General features: G+C 42.7%; 1 protein-coding gene across 1 annotated transcript in view; it reads right to left on the bottom strand.

The window, feature by feature from the left end:
• LOC111149296 (CD38 molecule) overlaps positions 1 to 22,762 on the bottom strand; it is a 44,525-nt gene extending 21,763 nt beyond the window's left edge. Inside the window, exon 1 of the mRNA XM_022506285.1 lies at positions 22,356 to 22,762. Within this exon, the coding sequence (XP_022361993.1) occupies positions 22,356 to 22,603 (248 nt within the window). The 5' untranslated portion in view covers positions 22,604 to 22,762. The remainder of the gene's footprint in view (positions 1 to 22,355) is intronic.
• Positions 22,763 to 24,135: the final 1,373 nt, after the last annotated feature.

Consider the following 24,135-nt stretch of genomic DNA (forward strand, 5'->3'; position numbering starts at 1 on the left):
AAGACTTCCTTGCCTCCTTAAGCAAGACTGGATTGTCAAATCACTCTTCATCACAGATCATACTAAGAGTCAAAGTTTATGAGTACTACCGAGGAGACAAGCAATTTGGAGGCTCAGACAGAGAGAGGGGAGGATAGTGCTTCCTGCATAGCCTCCCAGATCCTGCCTGCCTGCTCTCCTGTATGGGACACACACTTGTTCACCCAGAATCATGGATCATGCCACTGACTGACCTTTTTGGGTTCTGTATGGTCAGTCACACAACCGGAAGGATTGAAATGATGAAACAGCTCCATCTTGTTCCCCAGAGAGCTCCACAGCTTAAATGATTTTCGAGGGACTCATGCCTCAGAGATTATGAAGTTATTTTCTCTAAGTAATCCTTTAACCAAGGACATCCTGTTAAGGGCATTTAAGAGATAGTTCTCTTCATTCTAGCACAAACGTTTAGCCCATCTACCTGGAGTTCCAGCTAATACACTCACACACACAGAAAGACCAAATATCCTTGTATCGTCGCGAATACCAGTGACTGCTCCTTCTTTAACAGTGACTGCTTCGGCTTTGCTTCATTCTTCCAGCTGACAAGATTAACAAACCCCATCCAAGAATGACCCTCATTCCGGGCAGCATCCAGGCGAAGCCAGACTCTCTGACACTTACCCTAAACGTCATCAAACAAGCTCCAGCTCTATAAATCCTTGCTAACATCCTCACACTGAGTGCTCCCCTGCCCCCATGGGTCCTGTAATGAGCGCTCACCCTTGCAAAGAGCCATGAAACCCATCTTGTTCAACTGCTCTGTATTCCCGGTGGTCTTGGGCTGGGGGACATTGACAGGAACCTGCAGTCTTGAGTGGGATATTAAAGAATCGAAAGGCCTGGGAAAACCAGAGCGCCTTAAGCAGGGTTTATGCTTGGCAGCAGCTCTAGGAGCAGTTTCTGGAAGACCCGATCTGCTAAGAAAGTCTGCATGTTGACTTGCATCTTAGCCATGACAGTTTCTCTGTTTGCCTCCTTAACTGGTGATCTGGAGGCTCTGTGCCAACCAGGCTGGGCACAAAAGTCAGGATTCAAGGTCAACAGTACGTCCTCCCCCCTTCCTACCACTCTGCTCCTTCCAGTAGGAAGGACTAAAACCAAACAATGAGGGAGGAGCAGAGCTGCCTGACATTCCAAACGAGGCTCTTCCTCCGAAACAATGCTTCCTCCCACAGGAAACAAAGTTGCTTCTAACAGAAATGAGGACCTACGACCACAGAGGGGTTGTCCTTTCCCTAGATCCCACAAGAAGCTGAGGACCAGAACAGAGCATGTGTTTCCCAGGTGATGGGATACAGCCGTGGGATCCGGGGGATGGGCAGAGAGTTAAAGTCCTATGCCAAGGTGAAAAACAGGTACACCTGGTGGTGAAATCCGCATGTTGTCAGCCTACTTTATGCTTCATAAGTCTGTGCTGTCACCTCCCAGGATGCACTCCCACCCTTCCCACGAATAAGTTTTATTTCAAAGTGTCCCTCTGCCCCGCAAAGGCAACATCAGCTTCTTCATGTGTTCCTCCCCCAGGGAAAGCTCTCACACCCTAAATCCTCATCCCTAAAAGCACTTGGATCACAAGTGGTAATTACACTCATTCCATGAATTTTCCCGCTGTCAAGTCCTGCAGCGCACGTTGTCTGGGCCCAAGGAAAACAAGTAGGTTTAGTCTCAAATTTAAGGCTGGGAGAACCTGTAATTGAAGGTGGACACTGCCACCTTGTGGGCAAAGAGAGCAACCGGCGAGATTCGCTGAGGAAGTCAGGATTTTCCAAGTAGGATCTTGAAGGCAGAAGATTCTTGGGGTGCCTGGCTGGCTCAGTGGGTAGGGCATAGGACGCTTGATCTCAGAGTCAGGATCAAGAAAGTTCAGAAGTCACTAATCCCATGAATCTGGCCCTATTGCCTGATATGTTCAAGAAACAGCAAAGAAGCCGGTGTGGCTCATGGCTGCAGAAAGCCAGGTGGATAGTAGACAGAGGTGAGGGCTGACTCGGGGAGTTTCCCAAACCATTGCCCAGAATTTAGCTTCCACTCATGCAGAACTAAGGAGCCACCGAGGATCCGGAGTACAGGAAGCACATGATATTACTTTAAGTTTCAAAGGATTTCTCTGACTGCCTCATTGAGAACAGCCCAAATGAGGGAAAGAGTGGAGGCACATAGACCAGGAATCTGGGCAAGTACCAGCAGTGATCTGCACCAGGGTGGTCCAGCAAAGATGGTGAATAGTGATAAATTCCAATTCGCCTTACACTTCCTAACGGATTAGATGTGTGGTGTTAAAAAAAAGAAGGAGTCAATCGTAATTCCAAGGTTTGTAGCCTGAGCCCCTGGAGGGATGGGGTTGCCCAGAACTGGGATGGAGAAGGCTTAGGTGGAGGTGGCACTGACCAGCTCAGTTCTGAATACGCCGGATTTGAAATTTCTATGAGACATGCAGTGAAGCTACAGAATAATCAGAGGGATGTATGAGTCTAAAGTTCAGGAGAATCGAAGCCATGAACCGATCTGAGATCAGCACCCAAGAGACAAAGAAGAGATGATTCATCCTTGAGGCAATCCAACAGAAGAGGTTGGGAGAAAAAAACCAACAGACTGGAATGTGGGACAAAAAGCAGGAGAATGGGGTATTCTGGAAGCCAAGAGAAGAAAGTATACTAAGTTGGAGGAAGTGAGAAACTCTGTCAGATGCTCTCTACTGGTCCAGGCATATGAAGACTGAGAACTGATTGTCTGAATCATCACCAAAGAAGGGCTGTTTTAATTTCCAAACCAATGGGGGCCTGGGAGTGCTCATCTTTTTGTTTTTGCTTCCTAGATTTGTTTTGGGCTTTGATTTTGGTTTTCTGCCTTTATGTCAAATCATGTATTTTGTGACTTTATTTGGGGGACGATCTTGGAAAATACTGCCTATATCTAAATATTTTATACATGTATTGTTAAGAAAGCAATATCCCTGAATCTATCTTTCTATGTGCTCACCCTTCATGCCCATCTCAAGTCTGAGCATGTCTTCTCCTAGAATTTTTTTTTTAAGTGCAAAAAGGTGGTTTTATTAAAGCACAGGAAGGACCTGTGGGCAGAAAGAGCTACTTCTCCTAGAATTTTAAGCAAGCCAGTTCCTTACTAATCAATCACCTGTTGGAATGACAATTTTCCTAAAACTATAAAGCAAAGCAGATTAGAAAATAGAGTTAATGTTGAGGTTTGAGTCATTCTGTGATAGTCACTTCTTGTAATCCCTTAGCTTAAATTTTTGGACTCATCAAGATCTATTATCATTACTGTAATATCCAAATGTTATAAACATGAACTTAAAAGATACTCCTATTAAACATTATTTCTACTTTGTATTCTTTTGACCAGTTAATACAGAGCACCACAAAGAGTATTAGTTATACTCTTAGAAAATAGCAGGGAACAAGACACACAGCACTCCTAACCTCCAAAGCTTTTGGTCCATAGGGAATTAGTTATTAAACAGGAGATAACGATAAATGAAATGTGTGGTCACTAGGGAAATGTATCACTTTAGGACTTGCTCTTGTGTAAGGTTGGATCTTTCTGGACAATATTTAAGAAAAAATGTCAAATGCCTGTACCTTTATAACTGTGTCATCTCTGACTACCTCTGACCTAAAAGTGTTCACTTCTGCCCTGCATCTGCTAGGTGCCAAAACTGTTCGATTTCTCAAACATGTCAAACTTGTTGCTGTCTAAAAATTGTGGATACAATACCAACATTCAAAACTTGAACCACTGGAAAACATTTTTCAAAAATGTTAACTGACACCCAGGGTTGTAGTCAGTAGAACCTAGGATGTGGGAAGCTGGACATCAGGTGATACCTGTCATAGCTGGGTGATGTGCACAAGGGAGGTTGTTGCATTATTTGCTCTGTCTTTGGGAATGTGTGAAAACTGTATAATAAAGGCTTAAAAATAAAAAAAAAATTTTAAGAAAAGATTTTTCAAATTATATATATATATATATGTATGTATATACACATATATACTTACTATATAAGCACACATATATATTCTACTTTGATGGAATAGCAATAAAGCGGTAACAGTCCCAAAATAGAAACTATTGAGTCATAAATTTAACAAAATATATGCAAGATTAGTGGTCTGAAAACAAAATATTGCTGAGAGAAATTTTAAAATTCCTGAAGAAACAAAAGTGTACCCTATTCATGGCTTGGAAAGCTCCCTATCAAGATGTTAACTATCGCTAAAATGTATCTGTAGATTTCACAGATCACAATCAAAATTTTAGCATACTTTGTTAATATTGACAAAAGAATTCTAAAATAATTTTACCCACTTTTTATTTTTATTCATTTTTATTTTTTATTATGTTTAGTCAGCCACTGTATAGTACATAATTCGTCCTTAATGCAGTGTTCAATGATTCATTAGTTAAGTATAAAACCCAGTGCTCATCGCAGCACATGCTGTCCTCAATACCCATCACCCTGTTACCCCTCCCCCACCTTTCTTTCCTCCAAAACCCCCAGATTGTTTCTCAGGGTCCAGAGTTTCTCATGGTTCAGCTCCCTCTCTGATTTCTCCCTCTTTGGATTTCCCTCCCTTCCCCTGTGGAACTCCGTGCTACTGCTTATGTTCCACACATGAGTGAAACCATATGATAATTATCTTTTTCTGCTTGACTTACTTCACTTAACATAATCCCCTCCAGTTCCATCCATGTGGATGCAAACGGTGATTCAAAAAATGATTCTAAAATTTATGTGAAAATACAAACAACCTCGCCAAAGTAATCAAAAGGAGAAAAGCTGGAAGACTTACATTACCTGACTTGAAGACTTACTAAGGAGCCAGGGGCACCTGGGGGGCTCAGTCGGTTAAGCATCTGTCTTCAGCTCAGGTCATGATCCCAGGGTCCTGGGATAGTCCTGCATCAGGCTCCCTGCTTGGTAGGGTGAAAACCTAATTCAATAAGCCTATGAGATGATGTTCAACATCATCATTAGTCATGAGGGAAATGAAAAATTAAAAACACTATAAAAATACCACTACAAACCCATTAAAATGGCTAAGGTATAAAAATCTGACGATATCAAGTGTCAGTAAGAATGTATAGCAACTAGAATATTCGTACACTGACCATAAATATGTAAAACCACACGATTACCTTGTAAACCATTTAATAGTTTCTTCATTAGCTTTTTAAGCTTGTGGCTCTGCTACTTCAATTCTGGGTATTCAACGAAGAGAAATGAAACACAGTATTCACACAATAACCTTGTCCATGGGAGCTTTATTGGTAATATCCAAAAGGGGATTCAAGCCACATGTCCATCAAAAGATGAATGGAGAAACAAACTGGGGTACACAGCCACACAATGGACTACTATGCAGCAATAAAAAGGAATAGTTTACAGCAGACACTCACGACAGGGATGGATTTCAAAAACATCAAGGCAAAGCCATTAAAGAAGCCAGACACAAAAGAGTACAGGGCATATGATTCTGTTTCTTTTCTAAGAAAGATTTTATTTATTTATATTAGAGAGAGAGAGAGAGCAAGCACAAGTGCGGGGTAGAGAAAGAGGGAGAAGCAGGCTCCCTGCCAAGCAGGGAGCTAGAGGCGGGAGCCTGAGATCATGAAGGCAGACCTCAACCAACTGAGCCACCCAGGCGCCCTATGATTCTGTTTCTCTAAGTACTTCCAAAATATGTAAACTAATGTCTAGCAACAGAAATTGGGCCATCCCTGCTGGATATCAAGACATTAGTAATTTAAACAATGTGGTAATTATTTAGGGATAAACAGATTATAAAGCAGATTAGGGAATCCCATAACCAACTAATGAATTTGAGGTGCAACAGAAGTGGCATTACAAAGCCTCTGGTAAAGGATGGATTATTTGATATATAGTATTCACTCAACTGATTATCCATCTGTGAGGAAAAAATGAAATTCAGTCTCTACCTTACACCACACACAGAGACAAATTCCAAATGGATAAAAAAAAAGTTCATTGCAAAAGGCAAAAGTTCAAAAATTTTGGAATATATGTGACCTTTATTGTGACCTCTGATTAAAAAAATAGTAAGTTCTTAAATAAGGTACAAAACGCACAGCTATAAAAGAAACACACTAATCACATTAATGTAATCACATTAAAATCATCAGCAATACAAGGGATCCAATAAAGTCAAGAATCAAGACACAGACTGGGGGGCACCTGGGTGGCTCAGTGGGTTAAGCCTCTGCCTTCAGCTTAGGTCATGATCTCAGGGTCCTGGGATCGAGCCCCACATCGGGCTCTCTGCTGAACGGGGAGCCTTTTTTCCCCTCTCTCTCGGCCTGCCTCTCTGCCTACTTGTAATCTCTCTCTGTCTGTCAAATAAATAAATAAAATCTTTAAAAAAAAAAAAAAGACACAGACTGAGGACATATTTGCCATCCGTGTAACTGACCAAAATAATTAAAATCTTGAATGTATATAGAAGACATACAATTCAGCATAAAAACAAGCAAAAACCAAAAATAGGCACTTCACAGAAGAAACCAGAATGGCCAATGAACACATAAAAAATGGTTAATTGTGTTAGTAATCAGGGAAACAAAAATTAAAGCCACAAAGAGATAGGCAAAAATTGTTCCAAGCCATGGTAAGGATGCCTAGAAACAAGGACCTTCAGATTCCTTTTCTGAAAAGTAAGTTGACACCACAAATTTGGAGACTAGTTTGGGCAAACATAATGTGTCAGACACTTGGTTCCCAACCCAAATAGACTTTCCTCGCTCTTCTTCCCTCTTGGCAAAGCATGACTCCTATCACATTGATCGAAAATATCAAATACTCAGTTTACAAGCCTCCTTTCCAAAGAAAGAAGAAAGGGGAATTGTGGAGACAGAGACTTTGATTTTAAGTGTCATGTGTTATTTCTGTAAAAACTACAAAAGGGGCACCTGGGTGGCTCAGTCTGGTGAGCATCCGACCCTTGATCTCAGCTCAGGTCTTGATCTCAGGATCTCAGGGTTCCAAGTTCAAACTCAACAAGTCTCAAACTCAAAAGCAAACAAACAAGCAAAAAAAAAAACAAAAAAAAAAAACCCTAGGAAAAAAGATCTAAAGCAAACATGTTACACCTCTTAACTCTATATGATGAGTAGATAGGTATCTGTAATATTATTCCCTAGACATTTCAGTGTGTTCAAAATGTTCATAATTTAACATCTTCAGTTAAAAAAAAAAAACAAATTGAGAGGAGATACTGACATGAGAATAAGGAATATTGAAGAAGGAAAATGACATGGCAAATACAAAGATGACAGTTCTCAGTGGAAAACTGATGTGTTCCCATCCAGAGGTTCAAAAGTCCCCTTGAAAAAATTGAATCTAGAGAGAAGTGCTAAAACAGGAAGGAAGTTCCCCAAAATGTGATCCACTGTCTTTGATCCAAGTCTCAAACTTTCCTTTGTAATTTTAAATCTCTCACAGTTTGTTTTCAGTCTTTCTTTGCTCTTGAAGAATTCCCAAGGAGATATAATTACTAACTTTGACACTGCTCTGTGTTAAGTTAATTCATCAACAAACTCTTACGCCCAAGAACTGAGATAATGAGGAAAGTATGTTTATTATGATTTTTTCAATAAAACTATGAGGTGCCAAACACAGCAATGGCTCCATAGTATTTGCTGGATAGTCATAATAAAAGTAACATTTGAATGGTATTGAGGCAAGTACGGATGGAGGCCAAGTAAAAATATGTCTTGGGGAATTACTCATGTCCCTTCAAATTAGACTTTACTGCTTCAAAACATCCAAGGACCAAAGACCTAGATAACTTTCTACCATGTAGATGCATCATGTTTGATACATTCTACTAAGAAGTAGAAAACCAAGCTTAATGATCTTCCTAAATGTCATATTATAAAAGACATTTGAATTGTATCTATAAAATGTATATGTTGAGGGTCCTGGGATCGAGCCCCACATCGGGCTCCTTGCTCACCAGGGATCCTGCTTCTCCCTCTCCTGCTCCCCCTGCATGTGCACCTAATCTCTGTCAAGTAATTTTTTTTTTAATTACATATACTGAAACCATCCATTTAAACAGCTCTGTATCTTCCTTTTGTGAATCTACTATCTTGGCGGGGGAGGGCAATTGTGGCATTCCTCACTACTTAGAATTCCACTTTGGGGGTCAAGTGATTTTGTATTCTTCTATTTTTGTATTTTTCTCAATGTCCTCCAATGGCTTGTTTTATTTTTGTAATTAGAAAAAGTAAGAGTCACTGCAAAGGGAAAATAAAAAGATATTTTCTTGCTCCATTTATTCGTCAAATTTCTGACCTCGGCTTTCACGTTTTTGTCTCCAAAACAAGAGTCTCATCATCCCCACTCTCCACAGTAGTTCCTTACTGGGGAGATTTTGTTGAAAAAAGACGATCCCCACTCACATCAACTACAAAAATCCACAAACATAATTCTACCTCCCCTAGCAAACCCTGAATTTTTTAAATACCCACGCGTGCACGCACATACACGCACGCACGTGCACAAAATCAACTCTTGATTTTATCTCATTCACTTTCCTGTTCTGTTCTGTCTTGGGGCAGCCAGCTGGCTCAGTCAGTAGAGCATCCAACTCTTCACCTCAGGGTGGTGGGTTTGAGCCCCACCTTGGGCGTGGAGCCTACTTAAAAAAACAAAAAACAAAAAACTTTGTCTTGGTAATTTTCTGTTCCTTAATGACAAGAAAAGAAAACCTGACCACATCTCAATTCACTTTTATTGCAAAACTCTTACCTGACCCCTATCTCCGTGACCCCCTGTAGGCACCAACAGTATCCATTCTCTCTGCATAATTAATAGGCTGCTGTCTACCACACCCAACTTGGTTGTTTATTTATCTACTTGTAAATATGCTTATACCTGTTGTTTTAATTATATAATTTAAATTGTACTTAAAATGGGTAAGTGCAACAAGAAAAACCTTTCAAAAAAAAACTATGAAAACCAAGTTGAATGGCTTGGTAAAAATGACCATAGGTGATTTATTTTTTAAATGTTACAGGCCTGACTACGATGAGTGCTGTGAAGTGTGTAAACCTGGCGCTTTACAGACCTGTACCCCTGGGGCTAATAATACATTATATGTTAATTTAAAAAATCTTTTGTAATATTTTATTTAGTTATTTATTTATTTATTTTTAAGATTTTATTTATTTGTCGGGGCGCCTGGGTGGTTCAGTGTGGGTTGAAGCCTCTGCCTTCAGCTTGAGTCATGATCCCGGGGTCCTGGGATCGAGCCCCACATCGGGCTCTCTGCTCGGTGGGGAGCCTGCTTCCCCCCATCCCTCTCTGCCTGCCTCTCTGCCTACTTGTGATCTCTGTCAAATAAATAAATAAATCTTTAAAAAAAAAGATTTTATTTATTTGACAGAAAGATCACAAGTAGGCAGAGAGGTAGGCAGAGAGGCAGGCAGAGAGAGAGGGGGAAGCAGGCTCCCCGCCGACCAGAGAGCCCCATGCGGGGCTCCATCCCAGGACCCTGGGATCACGACCTGAGCCGAAGGCAGAGGCTTAACCCACTGAGCCACCCAGGCACCCCAATATTTTATTTATTTATTTATTTGAGAGAGAGACAGTGAGAGAGAGCATGAGCGAGGAGAAGGTCAGAGGGAGAAGCAGACTCCTCGTGGAGCTAGGAGCCCTATGTGTGACTTGATCCCGGGACTCCAGGATCATGACCAGAGTTAAAGGCAGTCACTTAACCAACTGAGCCACCCAAGTGCCCATATGTTAATAAAAAAATTTAAAAAAAAAATGTTACAGACTTGAAACCAAAAAGAAACTCGTTGGTCATCTCTAGACATTGACAGGGCATTAACCCATTATTCTGTAAACTGATCAATAAGGAAAAAGAATCAAGCATCTATCCTGCCTTTCTTTTATGGACTGTATTTCAAGGCATCCAAGTGGTGGATGAGAGAAAGGCTTCTGTTTAGATGAATCAGAGTAAATAAATGCAGAAGGTGTCTTAAAATTATAAAATATCCATTGTATAGCCCCTATGGACATAATCGATCTTGGCAATAATTCCCGAATTGTGACAAACTAATTAAATGAAAAGTTGTCGAAGAACTTTATAATAGATGAATCAAGCAGATAATACCCAATTCTGTTAACCCCCTAAATGTGGGGTGCTGTGACATTATGTCCCTCCTGCTGCGACTGATACCCAAAGAAATCCATGGTTCCTTCTGTAATGCATTCCTGCTTACCCTCAAATCCAATCTGTCTCCGCAGTCTCTTCAAAATTAACAGGCATTAAAAAATGGAGAAGGAAAAATGGCTAGGAGTTAAAGGATGCTTAAGAGGGGCACCTGGCTGGCTCAGTCAGTGGAGCATATGACTCCTGCTCTTGAGGTCATGAGTTCAACATGAGCCCTATGTTGAGTGCAGAGAATACATAAAAATAAGATTTTTTTTTTAAAAGGATGCTTAAGATATCCTTTAAGATATTACTTAAAGAATAGAGTAGCCTCATGCAACGTATGGATTTTTATTTGAACAAATCCATCATAAAACTGCACTTTTAAGAAACTCATGAAAAAATAAACAGGGTGGATACAGGTAATATTGAAGAATTAGTCTCAGTTTTGTCAGGTGTGACAATGGTATGTCAACTAGTTTTTTTATGTTATTTTTTGTTAGAGATACAAACTGAAGAATTGACAGACAAAATGATATGAAGTCAGGAAATTGCTTTAAAGTACTTTAGGGGAGGGGCACCTGGTTGAGCACCTGACTCTTGATCTTAGCTCAGGTCTTGATCTCGGGCCATGAGTTCAAGACCCACACTGGGCTCCATACTGTGTGTGGAGCCTGCTTTAAAAATAAATAAGTAAATAGGGGTGCCTGGGTGGCACAGTTGGTGAAGCATATAACTCTTGGTTTCAACTCAAGTCATGACCTCAGGGTCATGGGATTGGCCTGGAGCTGGATGCAGAATCTGCTTAAACATCCTCTCTTCCCCAAATGAAGCAAGACAGGATTGGGAGGGAGACAAACCATAAGAGACTCAATCTCACAAAACAGACTGAGGGCTGCTGCAGGGGGCGGGGCAGGGGGTTGCGGGTAGGGATAGGGTGGCTGGGTTATAGACATTGGGGAGGGTATGTGCTATGGTAAATGCTATGAAATGTGTAAGCCTGATAATTCAAAGACCTGTACCCCTGGGGCAGATAAAACATTATATGTTAATTAAAAAAAAAAAAGATTCTCTCTTCCTCTCTCTCTGCCCCTCCCTGCCAGATTGTTTCTTTCTCTCAAATAAATAAATAAATCTTAAAAATAAAATGGTTTAAATAAATGAAGTTCTTTAGGAGGAAGAAGTGAGGAGATAGATGAAATTAAGAGCAGAATGTTAATTATCGACAATGGGTTAACTATTTTGTCTAGTTTTGCATTTTTTAAAGTATTTCCCTAAGAGAAGATCCAATCATAGCGTTCTTTGCCTTTGTCTTTGTTCTTCCTTTTGCCCAGAAGGCTCTCCCAGATGTTTCTAGGTTTGCTCTCCCTCTTTATTCAGATCTTTGCTAAAATGTCAGCTTTCAGGGAAGCCTTTCTTATTTATTATTGTACTTAACACCTTAAGACTACTGCTAAGCTCTCTTTTTAGCACTTTCCACCATCTGCCATACTATGTATTTTCCTGTTTTATCCACTATACTCCAATCCCACTAGAATAAAAGATCCATGTAAACAAGAACCTAGTCTGTTTTGTTCACTGTTATATGCCCAGGATCTAGAAGAGTTTGTGTGACATAAAAGGAGTTTGAGAAACACTGAATAAATGTGTTACAAAAACACTTACCATCTGGAAATAAGGCAAAAAGGTGGGCAGAATGTCCTTTCAGTATCTTACAAAAACAGTAACAGGTTGCCCCTAGAAATATTTCATCGTGTAGCAGAATTTGCCTTTCCTATTTACTATCAAAGTTTATGAAGTTAGATGCTAACAATATACATGTGGTTGGTTAAAGATGCAAATAATTTCTGTCTGATAGAAAAGATATACCCCAAAGGTTATGGCCTTTAATTAACTTGTGCAACATTAACCAGTTTTATATCTAACCTATCAGCCTAATTCTAATATTCTATTTTGAATATGTATAAATACTTAGTGCTCCCAAGGTGTTCTTTATACTGACTTTATCATTTCATTGATTCCTCCATAAAGGAGTAAATAAATCTTTGGCATGCGCTGATTTTGTATGTTAATGAAAGTCAAGCTCTTAACTTTTTGAAACTTCTACTCTTAACAAATGAACTCAAATTGTGATGAACTGTGCAACTATTGGCCATTATTCTTGACTTTTTGATATCTGAGGCTTTGAGTCCGCCTTACAGAGAGAGAAACACAACACACACCCAGGGATCAGGACTATCCCTTGACCAGTAGAGACCACTTGGTCACCAATACTCTGTCCCATCAAATTCCTCCAAGCCAAGCTGCCCAAGCCCCTTGAACTTTGTGATCCAGCTTCTCCTTCTGCTGCCCCTTCCTTATGACCTCTTCATTTGTTAGTCACCTTTGAACTTAAGCACCCAGGACTGAAAATGGATAGGATGATAGTGACTATCCCCAGGTGGGATAAAAAGTACTTTACAGGGGCTCTCGAGTGGCTCAATCAGTTAAGCACCCAACTCTTGATGTCAGCTCAGGTCTTGATCTCAGGTCATAAGTTCAGGCCCCAATATGGAGCCTACTTAAAAAAATAAATAAATAAAAGTACTTACACTTATGTATCTAGGCTGACAAGCAACATGATTCTGACACAGACTATCAAACAGATGTCATCTCTTAGAACAGCTCCAACAAACGGATAGCATCTACCTGGCCTGCTGTGTAGACAATGTTGAGGCTGGGCCAGGCCCACCCAGTGAAGTGTGATCAATCAGCAAGGCCTTCTACAGGCACAGGATTAGGAGTGCAGAGTGTGCCCTACATCTTTCCTGACCAAGCTCTGGAAGGCGATGGTTCAACAGGAGAGATAAGTCACAAAGAAAATGGCTTGGCCACCAGGCAAGACTGGGCATTCGGCTGCTTTACCTGAGCAGTCCATAATAGCTTCTGGAGTACAGAGACAAAGCTCTGGGCTCTGGGACCTTGCTTCCCTAAAAGGAGGAGCCCAAGGACCTCACAATGCAGCCTCATGACTCATCTTTGAGACAGAGAAAGTAACAGATACCTCCATCTGGAGACTTTACAAATGCTCCTATCTTTGGAATGGGTTGCCTCAGGCCATGAGACGTGCTGAGAACACACTCTTTTGGAACCTTATGATGGGATGGCTGTAGGCAGTGTCATCAGTCAGTTCAAAAACCACCTCTACCACTTACCAGCTCTGGTCCTTAGGAACAACAAAAACAACAACAAAAATCACTGCATGCCTCAGTTTTCTCATCAATCTAATGGATCTGATGACGCCAAGAATGGAAAGAGATGGGTTTCTGCTACTTACTAACTACAAAGCCAACTTCACAGGCCTCTGACCAATGCAGTCACATGGGGTCCTGGGCTCAGGTCAAGGAGTGTAATGTTCTGCAGTTGCTGTCCAGAAATTCTTAATAAATTTATCTTTGTTTTGTGTCTTGTGAGACAAGGCCAATGGAATGCTGGAGCCTGTGCTGGGGGCTTGAGGCCTTGGCTCACATGTCCCTGGGATGGGTTCTCAGGCTGCCACACCCCACCCACAGCTGGAGCCTGAGGGCAGCTGGGTGGGATCAGGGGCACCTTCCCCATGTCCCAAGTTGTGGAGAGCAGCTCCAGGCACTTGTGAGGGTCAGCTGTGTCCCTGCAGGACTCCTGGTGCCCAAGGGGACTTAACATTAAATATCAAGTGAAAACCATCCAGCTGGTGACAAGACCTCAGAGGAAAGTAAAAGCTTTTTCCTGCTTTTTGAACAATGAGTCCCACATTTTCATTTTCACTGGGCCCCACAAATTACCCAGCCTGCTCTGACCAACTGCAGGAGAAGCAAAATTATTTAACCTCTCTCAGGCTTCATTTCCTCCACCACAGGATGTGTCCTGAGAATTTTCTGACAGGATTCTGATAACAGAACCAACTTTGTAAGGCTCCGAGTACATTGCCAACAACCCATAAACATTGATTCTCAACCTTTCTCTCTTCAAAATTTCTAAACGGACTTTTGGCAACAATTTTCCAAGGGCTTTCTCTCCAAAGAGGAAAGGCGGAAGCAGAGAAGTCCTGAGTGTTTGTTGTGATAAAGAACAAAAGTTTTCTCCAGGCAGACCACCACCACTTCCCTCAGCTGTTAATAATGATACCAGAACCAGAAGCATGGGCGTGACATTAGCAGTGCGCACTCCTGACCTTTCTAGGAACTTCTGAAGTGAAACACAGAAGTAGCATCTTTCCTTTTCTGTCTCCTCTCATCTCTGCTTTCCCCCACTCAGCCATCTGGGGTGTTCCCAGGTCTTTGAAGTAGCCTTTCCTTCTAGAAGATTCTACCCCACAGCTACATTCTCTCAGGTGTCCCGATAGCATCTCAAGCCTTGAAGTTCCCAAATGCTATTTACTTGCCTGTGTACTCCACCCTTCCTTCCAAAGATAATTTAGCCCTGTGGTCCGACTTCCCCATATACAATCACAGCTACATCCATGTCCCACCCTTGGAAAACCAGTTTCGCTTTCCCTATTTGACCCTCCCCATTCAGTCAGGTGCATCTAAGACTCTGGCCACTAATGTGCCTTAGAACACCAGCATGAAAGATGGGGTTAAAGGAAGCCTGACAACCATAGTCCTAAGCACTTAGGACACACAGGTGAATATGAGGCCGTCAACTTGACTCCACCCTAATGAGGTTCAGGGTCTCACTGGAAATACAGACATTGAGCAGGAAGTCATTCCACCACCCACAGGGAAAATATGCTACACAATCCTGTCCTGTTCAAATATGGTCATGCTTATACTCTCTCATACACTGAGAAGGTCCACATTGTGGGTGGGCTAACATGAGGTCCTCACCCTCTCACCAGCAGGGTCTTGTCAAAGTCCTATACTCTTTAAAGAGTTTTGATCCAACCATTGGCCAGTCTTTCCCCAGGAGTAGCAGCTTATCTGTCTCCCAGATTCATTCAATAGGTTAACACACACTGTTCAGAAAACCCTTTGTGAAATTCCGTCATCAAAGGAAGACCTCATATGCTATTTCTCTTGTGGGGTCATTCCTTGACTCTGCTCCATCAGGCAGGTAGTGCTCATTTCTGAATCTCTGTGGTGTAGTGCAGGAACTTGGCTCACAGCAATTCAAATATTTTCTTGTTTGATGGGTATCTGAGTACCTCTTATACCCCCCTACAGAATCTAGCAAAGGTCTTAAAGAACAGAAACCACTCTGCCCTCCACAGGGCCCCTCTCTTGCCCATGGACACAGCCATGTGCCATTACAGATCACCTGCCCTGCACAATGCTGTCTCCAGGCCAGTCATCCCAGACCTCCCTGCAGGACCCTGGGCAGCAGGACTGGTGTTTTCATCCTCTCTGAAGCACCCCACCCCGCATCCCACAGTGGCCCTAGCACCAGGCACACAGCGAGTCTCTACTATGTGTTTGCAGGAATTTGCTATCTTGTATGTTTTGAACTCACGAATTTTACTGAGTAGACATGAATAAAACGCTAAAGTCATTGCGATGGGAGGCCTGGGGTAGTAAAAATGAAGAACTGGCCCCTGAAAAATCTTGCTAGAAATTTTGAAGAGGAAGGAGAAGCAAAAGGAAATTGAGAAGTGAAGAAAAAGAATCAGAAATGACAGTCAGTACAGGCCCAGTGTAGATGATGCAGCTGTCTGTGATCAACAGCAAGCAGAATAAAATGGATGAAGAATGTTCTCTATGAAGTGTCTCACAGTGTATGTTTATGCTTCCACCAGCATGACGGGGATCTGACTGAGTCCAGCTAAACAAGCATCTACTAAGGGACTATAATGTGATGAGCAATGTCCCAATGACAGGGGTGCAGGGGTGAATAAAAGTGTCTCTCTCTTTGGGAACCCCACTTGTATGGAGCAGGGATGAAGAGAGCTGTCTGAGGAATGCCCACTCCTGTCCCTCAACAGCCAGCAGCTGTCACTGATGGCCAAAATTTACGGGGAGGGCTGGCATTCCCCAAGGCAAAAAGCTTCCTGGAACTGTAATGTACCTTCGAGGGCCTCTCTGAGCCCAGTCCATCTCTGGATGTGGTGGCTCTCCATTTCCTCCTGCAAACTGTGTCCCACCTTCCCACATCCCCTGGCTCCCAACTATTGCCCAGACAGGTGACACTCTCCCACAGTATCAAGAGCACTAGGCATCTGCTAACACTCTGGGGAGTCTTGGCTGCATGTCTCTCAGGTCTCACAAGCCGAGGGCCATCTCAGGATGGACTGCAGCTCCTGAATGTGATCTTGAGACATCAGAACCATGTGTCATCTGCATTTAATGCTCCTGGCTGAACTTAAGAAAGTCCCAGCTCAACAAGCAGGGACAAGTTTCAATGCTCGCCAACTCACACTCAAAGACTGGCAAAAAGTGACTTCTAGTGGGGGTCAGAGGCTTTGGAAAAGGAAAACGAAGGAAAAGGAATATATGAAAATAGAGTCCTAAGATCTACAAAGAAATACTGAGAAGCTATTTACATAAAAGAAAAATCAACACCTTAAAAGCCAAAATAGAGATTGATGGATTTGGGAGTAATGGTATGGAAAAGTTTGTTGGAGAAGTTTATTTATTATAGCTTTGTTTGTTTATTATTTGTAATATACTGGCTTCTATACCATTCATTTAATTCAAAGAACTATTTTTGCTTATTATATTGCAGGCACCATTTTAGGTCCTCGACGTCTATCGCTCAACAAAAAATTTCTACACTCAATGAGCTTATATTCAAGGAGGCATGTATCAGATTTCTATCATTATTAAATGTAGTTAATAAAAGATAATAATGTGCAAAGAACAATAGATGTAACAGAAGAACAAAAGAGACAAGAAGGAAATAAACATTTAAAAGCTAATGTAAAGACACACGGTTAAAGCCACCCACAAAATTTTTGTTACTCTTCTCATCACGGGGTAGGGCTTGTTTTCTGTCTTGAAGCTGGACAGGCCTGATGACTGTTCTAACCTTTAGAATGTGGGAGAAGGGATGCTGTGTTAGCTATGGGTGCTAGCTAACTTTGAGAAAGCCCCTCCAGAATCAGAGAAAGAGAATTATCATATGATCCCATTCATATGTGGCATTTAAGAAACAAAAGAGAGGCTCATAGGGGAAGACCGGACAAAATAAAACAAGATGAAGTCAGAGAGGGAGACAAACCATAAGAGACTCTTAATCCTAGGAAACAAACTGAGGGGTGCTGGAAGGGAGAGTAGTGGGGGATGGGGTAACTGGGGGATGGGCATTCAGGAGGACACAGGATGTGATGAGCACTGGATGTTACATATGACTGATGAATCACTGAACTCTACCTCCAAAACAAATAATACATTATATGTTAATTAATTGCATGGATTTTTTTTTTTTTTTTTTAAAGAAGGCCTGCCAGACTTCACTTTAAAGAGTTATGAACTCTGAAGAAATTGAGGCGAGGCCCTGAGAGGACCCAGAAAAAGAAGCCTAGCCATCTCCACAAAACCCAGGCCCCATTACATAAGTACAACATTTGGGGGGTTCCAGTCAAGTCAACCCCCCAGATGAATGAATACAGCTGACATCAGTGAAAAGACCTTCCAACTGATCTTAGACAACACACGATTGTAAAAGATATTAAATGGCTGTCGTTTTCCATCACCACAGTTTAGGGTAGTTTATCAGCAATCAAGAACCAACACAGAAAGTGGTATCTGGAAGTGACATGTTTTGTCTGGAGAACCTAAAACATCTGCACGATGGTTCATTCTCCATGTCAACTTGGCAGGACGTAAGGTACCCACATATTTGGTCACACACATGTGTGCATGTCATATTTAAATAAATGGACTCTGATTTAAGGCATGTTACCCTCCATAACGATGGTTCCCATTCATCAGCCGTATGTATGCCTTTAAGAAAAGACTGACCTCTCCAAAGGAAAAGAGACTTCTGTCTGCAAATAACCTTCAGACACAAGCTGCAACATCAACTCTTCCGTAGGTCTCTAGCCTGTCTGCCCAACCCTTCAGATTTCGGACCTGTTGACCACCGCAAGCATGGGAGCCAATGCCTTAAAATAAACCTGTCCTCTTCCCCCATCTCTGCCCCTCCCCACCTCTCTGTGTCTCCCTGGAGAGCCCTGGCTACCACAATGTGGCATCAGGATTGGAAGTGAGTGGCAGGCTGAGCTCAGAAATACCTCAAGGAGACTATTCATGAAGGCTGGACAGGCATGGAGGACATTGTTACTGTTATTATTATTATTTTTTAGATTTTTATTTATTTGAGAGAGAGAGTGTGTGCGTGCACAAGTGCAAAGGGAGGGGTGGAGGCAGGAGAGAGAGCAACTCAAGCAGACTCCCTGCTGAGCATGGAGCCCGACTCAGGAGGCTCATCCCAGGACCCTGAGATCATGACCTGAGCCGAAATCAAGAGTGGAAAGCTTAACCAACTGAGCCACCCAGGTGCCCCAGAGAAAAGATTTCTGATGTGAAGAGGGTATGACTAGAAGAGAAAACATTAGCATGCCAGACTTGCAACAATATGGAAGGAAACAGATTATTGATCAAAGAGTCATAACCTTGAAGTTCAAGTCTGGGGCAGGGTGCGGTTTGCACAACAGAAATCACAAGGGTTCCAAGGACAGTGACCAGAGAAGAAGAAAATACCATATATAGGATCTTCAATATATAACAAACTGCCCTAAAAAGAAATAAATAAGCAACTCAGTGGAAATTAGCAGGGGTCTGAACAGAAAATTCACAGATAAAAATATAAGTGACCAGTTACTATATACAACATGCTGAGACCCTCTGATAATCAGAGAACAATTAGGAGCTATTTTTCTCATAAGCAAAAAAAAAAAAAAAAAAAAAAAAAGTTGATACTTTTGAGCAATGGAAAGCATGTCCTGTGATAGATGATAATGGAAGCCTAAAATGGCACTGTTATATTGGAGGGATTTAGAAATTCTTATCAAAATTTAAAATATGCACGATCCGTCCTTTGATCCAGCCATTCCACCACCAAAAACCTATCCTACAAAAACACTCCTGTAAGTGCACAAAAATATATATACAAAGACGTTCACTGAAGCACGTGACTCCCAACGGGAATGAAAGTTTCCTGAGTGGGAAGTTTGTCTTCCACTCCTGCGTTGTCGGTAGTAGCTCGCTGCCTGGCACTTAGTAGACACTCAGCAAGTATCTGCTGAATGAATGAACAGGACTGAAAATTGTTAACTAATTTTCTGTCCAAACAGTTACCTCTACCTGGTGGGATACCATGAGCTGTTAAAAATAATGTGGTAAATCTACATGTACTAACACTGTAAGATCTCCAAGGCCATGTGCTTAATTAAAAAACAAGATCAGTTGAATGGATAAAGAAAATGTAGTATATATATACAATGGAATACCATGCAGCCATCAAAAGAAATGAAATCTTGCCATTTGCGACAACATGGATTCAACTAGAGGGTATTATGCTTAGCGAAGTAAGTCAATCAGAAAGACAATTATCATATGATCTCCCTGATATGAGGAAGTTGAGAGGCAATGTGGGGGTTAGGAAAAGTAGGAAAAGAATAAATGAAACAAGATGGGATCAGGAGGGAGACAAACCGTAAGAGGCACTTAATCTCACAAAACAAACAGGGTTGCTGGGGGCAGGGGTAGGGAAAGGGTGGTGGGGTTATGGACTTTGGGGAAGGTGTGTGCTATGGTGAGAGCTGTGAAGTGTGTAAACCTGGTGATTCACAGACCTGTACCTCTGTGGTTAATAATACATTGTATGTTAATAAAAAAATTATTTTAAAAAAAGGAAAAAAAAAGATCAGTTAAAAGGAAATTAGAAACAACATAAATTCCATCACTGGAGGACTGATTTACTGGATTGTGATTTCAATAAATTTAATACTAGCTATCCATTTTGATGTTGGCCTTGATCTATATTTATCACTGTTGAAAGATGTCTGTGATACTGCAGTTCTGAAAACAATAGCATTATGACTCACTACATTATCAGGATTGTCCCTCCTGATCTTCAGAATTCCCACATGTGGTGGGTACCTTCATTCCATTTTACAGCTGAGAGCAGTGCAGCACAGAGAAAGTAAATAATCTGCCCAAAATTACACTCTGACAGAGCCAAGTTTTAAATCCAAGCAGAAGGACTCCTAGTTTGTGCTCTTAAACCACCCAAGGATAAAGTGATCACATATTCTAGTTTAAGTCTACTGAGTCCGTATAATTAACAGCATCCCCTTTCTTTTCAAAAAGTCCCACGCATGGTCAATACATTTGATGGTCACTCTACTTACAGACCATCTATAAGCAGCACAGGCATAGTGTAGAAGCTGAGTTCAGTCTCTGGAGCCCAAATCTGGGCAATTTACTCACACTATCCCCCTCAGTTTGCTCATATGTAAAATAGGGATGGCCGTAGTTGGGATGGCCCTAGTTAAGTGCCTCAAAGAGTTGTGGAAGGATTCAATGACTGGGTATTTCTTAAGCGCCTGGCATGCAGGACGTATTAACTACTAACCCATTTATACAGTGCGTGTATGTACATGTATTGTGAGATATCTGGAAGGATGTTCAAGAAATATTAACAACAGATATCCTCTTCTGTTATTTTTGAACATACACACAAATACATATGTATGTACATGTCGATATACCTGTGTGTGTATGCTGAGATCTGTATTTATATATATATATATATATTTGTGTGTGCGTGTGTGTGCTTAATACTGAGCGAGTGCCCTGACAAACACTAGCAAGCCATGTGGCTTCTGTGGTGCATCTGGTTTGCTAGTCCGTGGTGGTAATCTCACCAACGGTGTAAATTCACCAAAGATGACTGAGCAACAACAAAAATTGTAGAACTGTTACACTAAGATGAAAATTAAAAGACGGCATTTATCATTACATGTCAGATCGGACAGCGCTCGATTTTATTGCTACTTTTAAGTGCAACCTGAAGGAACGGCTCAACTTCTAGTTTCTCAATTAACTATTTAATTACTCGGAAACAAAGCACTTAAGCTACCCTGGCAATCTTTGGCCTTGAAAAATGTGCACGCGAGACCTCCGCTATCTTCCTTAGGATCGGTGGGCTGAGAACGCGCCGGACGGAGGGGAGGGCGGGGGAATGCGGGTTTATCCTGAATATCCCGTGTTCGCAACCGGAATTAATTGTGCAATTTCAAACTCACAGCACGAGCGGTGGCTCCCAGTGCTCGCCTTGGGCAGTCTGGGGAATAGGTCTTACTTCTGGCTGGTTCTACTTTATGAACAACTTCAAAAGTGAGTTCTCTGGGTGAAACCAAACCCTGCGACTGGAGTCAAGAAAGCGAGCGGTCCCCTTTGGCGGAGATTAGGAACTAGCTGGCAGGAGGAACGAGGAATCGTCCTGAAAGTTTCCACAGACTTTTCAGGGTCTGTACAGATCCATCAAAGGGATGCACCTTACAGTGTGAATTTTATCTCAATTTTAAAAAGTTGTTATTGTTTTGGTTTTGTTACTGGGTTCTCTGGTCCGCTATATCTCTGGGCGCGCAAGAAGTACTGTTTTATACTCACGAAAAAAAAACCGCACTTTAATGGTCTGGCCCCCCTGAAGCTCCCCCACCCCCTGCAGCCTCCGCAAGCCACTTAACCAGGTGTCAGTCCGGGCACTTTGGGGCCAAGACAGCGAACAGAAAACCCATTCAAAGTAGAAAACGCTAGCGATCCCCCAGGACAGACACACACACACACACGCACACACACACACCCCTACCAGTTACCTTCGCGCGGGTAGCTCGGGACCCGCCCGACTCCGTGCACCTTGCGCAGAGGCGGGCATCTCCGCTGGGGTTCTGCCGCTGAGCCGGCTGGGCCAGCGAGCCCCGCGCTCCCCATCCGCTCGCTCGCTCGCTCGCTCGCTCGTTCGGGGCCAACGCCAGGCGCTCTGGCGAGTGGCACGGAGTCGCAAGGCCAGCACTCCCTGCACAGCGCTGGCCAGCGGGCTCTCTGCTGACCCGGAATAGAAGATGCTTTGTTTCGCGCGCGGTGCCCAGCTGTGCCCAGCTGTGCCCAGCTGTGCCCAGCCGCGCCCAGCCGCGCGCCACGGACGCCGACTCACCCCAGCTCAGGTCGCACGATTTGAGTATAGGTGTAGCACCGTCCCAGGAGGATCTCGTAAAAATGGGCAGTGGTGCCCTTCCCCTTCCACTCCTTGAGCGGATGGCGCCACATCAGGATACCGACCGGCACCGCGATGATCACCGCGATCAGGAGACCAAAAAAGACGCAGAGACAGATCTTGGTTTTCTTGGAAATGTCGCAGCAGGGTTCCTCCTCAGACACTGAACTGAATCTGTGGTTGGCCATTGGGGTCCACTGAGGAGGTCGGCCCGGCGAAGTTGGAGGAGAGACCCGCCAGACGCCGCTCAGGCAGAGAGAAAAGAATTAGCCGGGTTCGTTAACTGCACTTCCCCTTTCTGGACTTGCCGTTTCTCCGCTTCCTTTCCCACCCCCCACCCCCTCCTGCAAAGTTCCCTGGCCAGCCGGACCAATAAGGACTTAAAAAACTTGAAAGACCTCTACTAATACAGCCGCTCACTTCCAGCTTCCTAATCAAAGACCATACTTTGCATTTCCAGGGAAAAGGTGCTGCCTTAAGGTTCTCTGCAGGTGTTGGGAAAACCGACAATATTTCTTTGTACTTCTCCGCCAGCTCCCTTTATCAGCCTTGTACTTTACACTTTAGCCACCGCTGATCCTGGAGAGTGTCAAGGCTGGCTACCTGGGCATCTGCCTACAAGCAGTGTCTGCTGCCTGGGAAAAGATCTCTACTGCTACTTCTTAGCCTTGACAAATTCCTGCTCAGCCCCCTTCAAAAGCTCCACTCAAGCCTCACCCCTTACCCCTTAACTCAAGTGACATCAGTAGTTAAGCCTGGGTTCAAACCCAGCTCCACTACCCACTACCAGAGTGATACGGGGCAAGTTACTTGACGTCTCTGTGCTTTAGCTGTAAAGCAGGGATCATAGCACTACTTATTTCATGGGGTATGATAAGGATTAAGAGAGGTCATATTTACAATGTGTTTAGCACAACGCCTGGCACATGCTAAGTATTCAACAAATATTAGCTACTACTACCTGCTCTGTGAGGCTAGAGATGTAATTCTAGAATCCATGGGATATGCTTGGAAAAGTGTCTGGAATGCAGCAAGCACTCTAAGTGATGGTTCAATAAATAATCCAGTGGCTAGTCTCAGACATCCCCTGCACTCTCTTCAAGTTTCCTTAGCACTAGGACTCTCTGTGACATTCAACAGAGACCTAAAGAAAGTGAAAAATCAAGCCACAGGACTTCCTGGGGCAAAAGTTTTCCAGATAGAAGGAATAGCAGAAATCATGGTTGAGGCAAAACAAAACAAAACAAAAAACTCTGGGGAGAAAGAAATGGAAAGTGAGAGCAAGAAGGAAGGAGAAGGAAAGAAAATGAAAGAAAGAAAGAAAGAAAAAGAGAGAGAGAGAGAAAGAAAGAAAGGAAGGAAGGAAAAAAGAAAGAAAGAAAAGAAGAGGAGAGGAGGAAGAAAGGAAAAAAGGGAAGGAGGGAGGAAGGGAGGAGGGAGGGAGAGAGAGAAGGAAAGGAGAGGAGAGGAGAGAAGGAAGGAAGGAAGGAAAAAGAAAAGAAGAAAGGAAGGAAGGAAGGAAAGAAAGAAAGAAAGATGGGAAGAGAAAGAAAGAAAAGCCCTTGGCCAGTTTCAGGAGTAGCAAGGAGGCCATTGGAACTGGAATTCAGGGTTAAGGGAGGCAGAACAGGAAAGTTCTGAGGGTAGCAGAGGGCCAGATCACTAACGGCCCTGTAGGACAGGATAAGGACTTTTTGGACAGGAAATTTTATTTTTAACC

Source organism: Enhydra lutris, unplaced genomic scaffold, assembly GCF_002288905.1.
Source record: "Enhydra lutris kenyoni isolate GAN:26980312 unplaced genomic scaffold, ASM228890v2 scaffoldscaffold21, whole genome shotgun sequence".
NCBI lineage: Eukaryota > Metazoa > Chordata > Mammalia > Carnivora > Mustelidae > Enhydra > Enhydra lutris.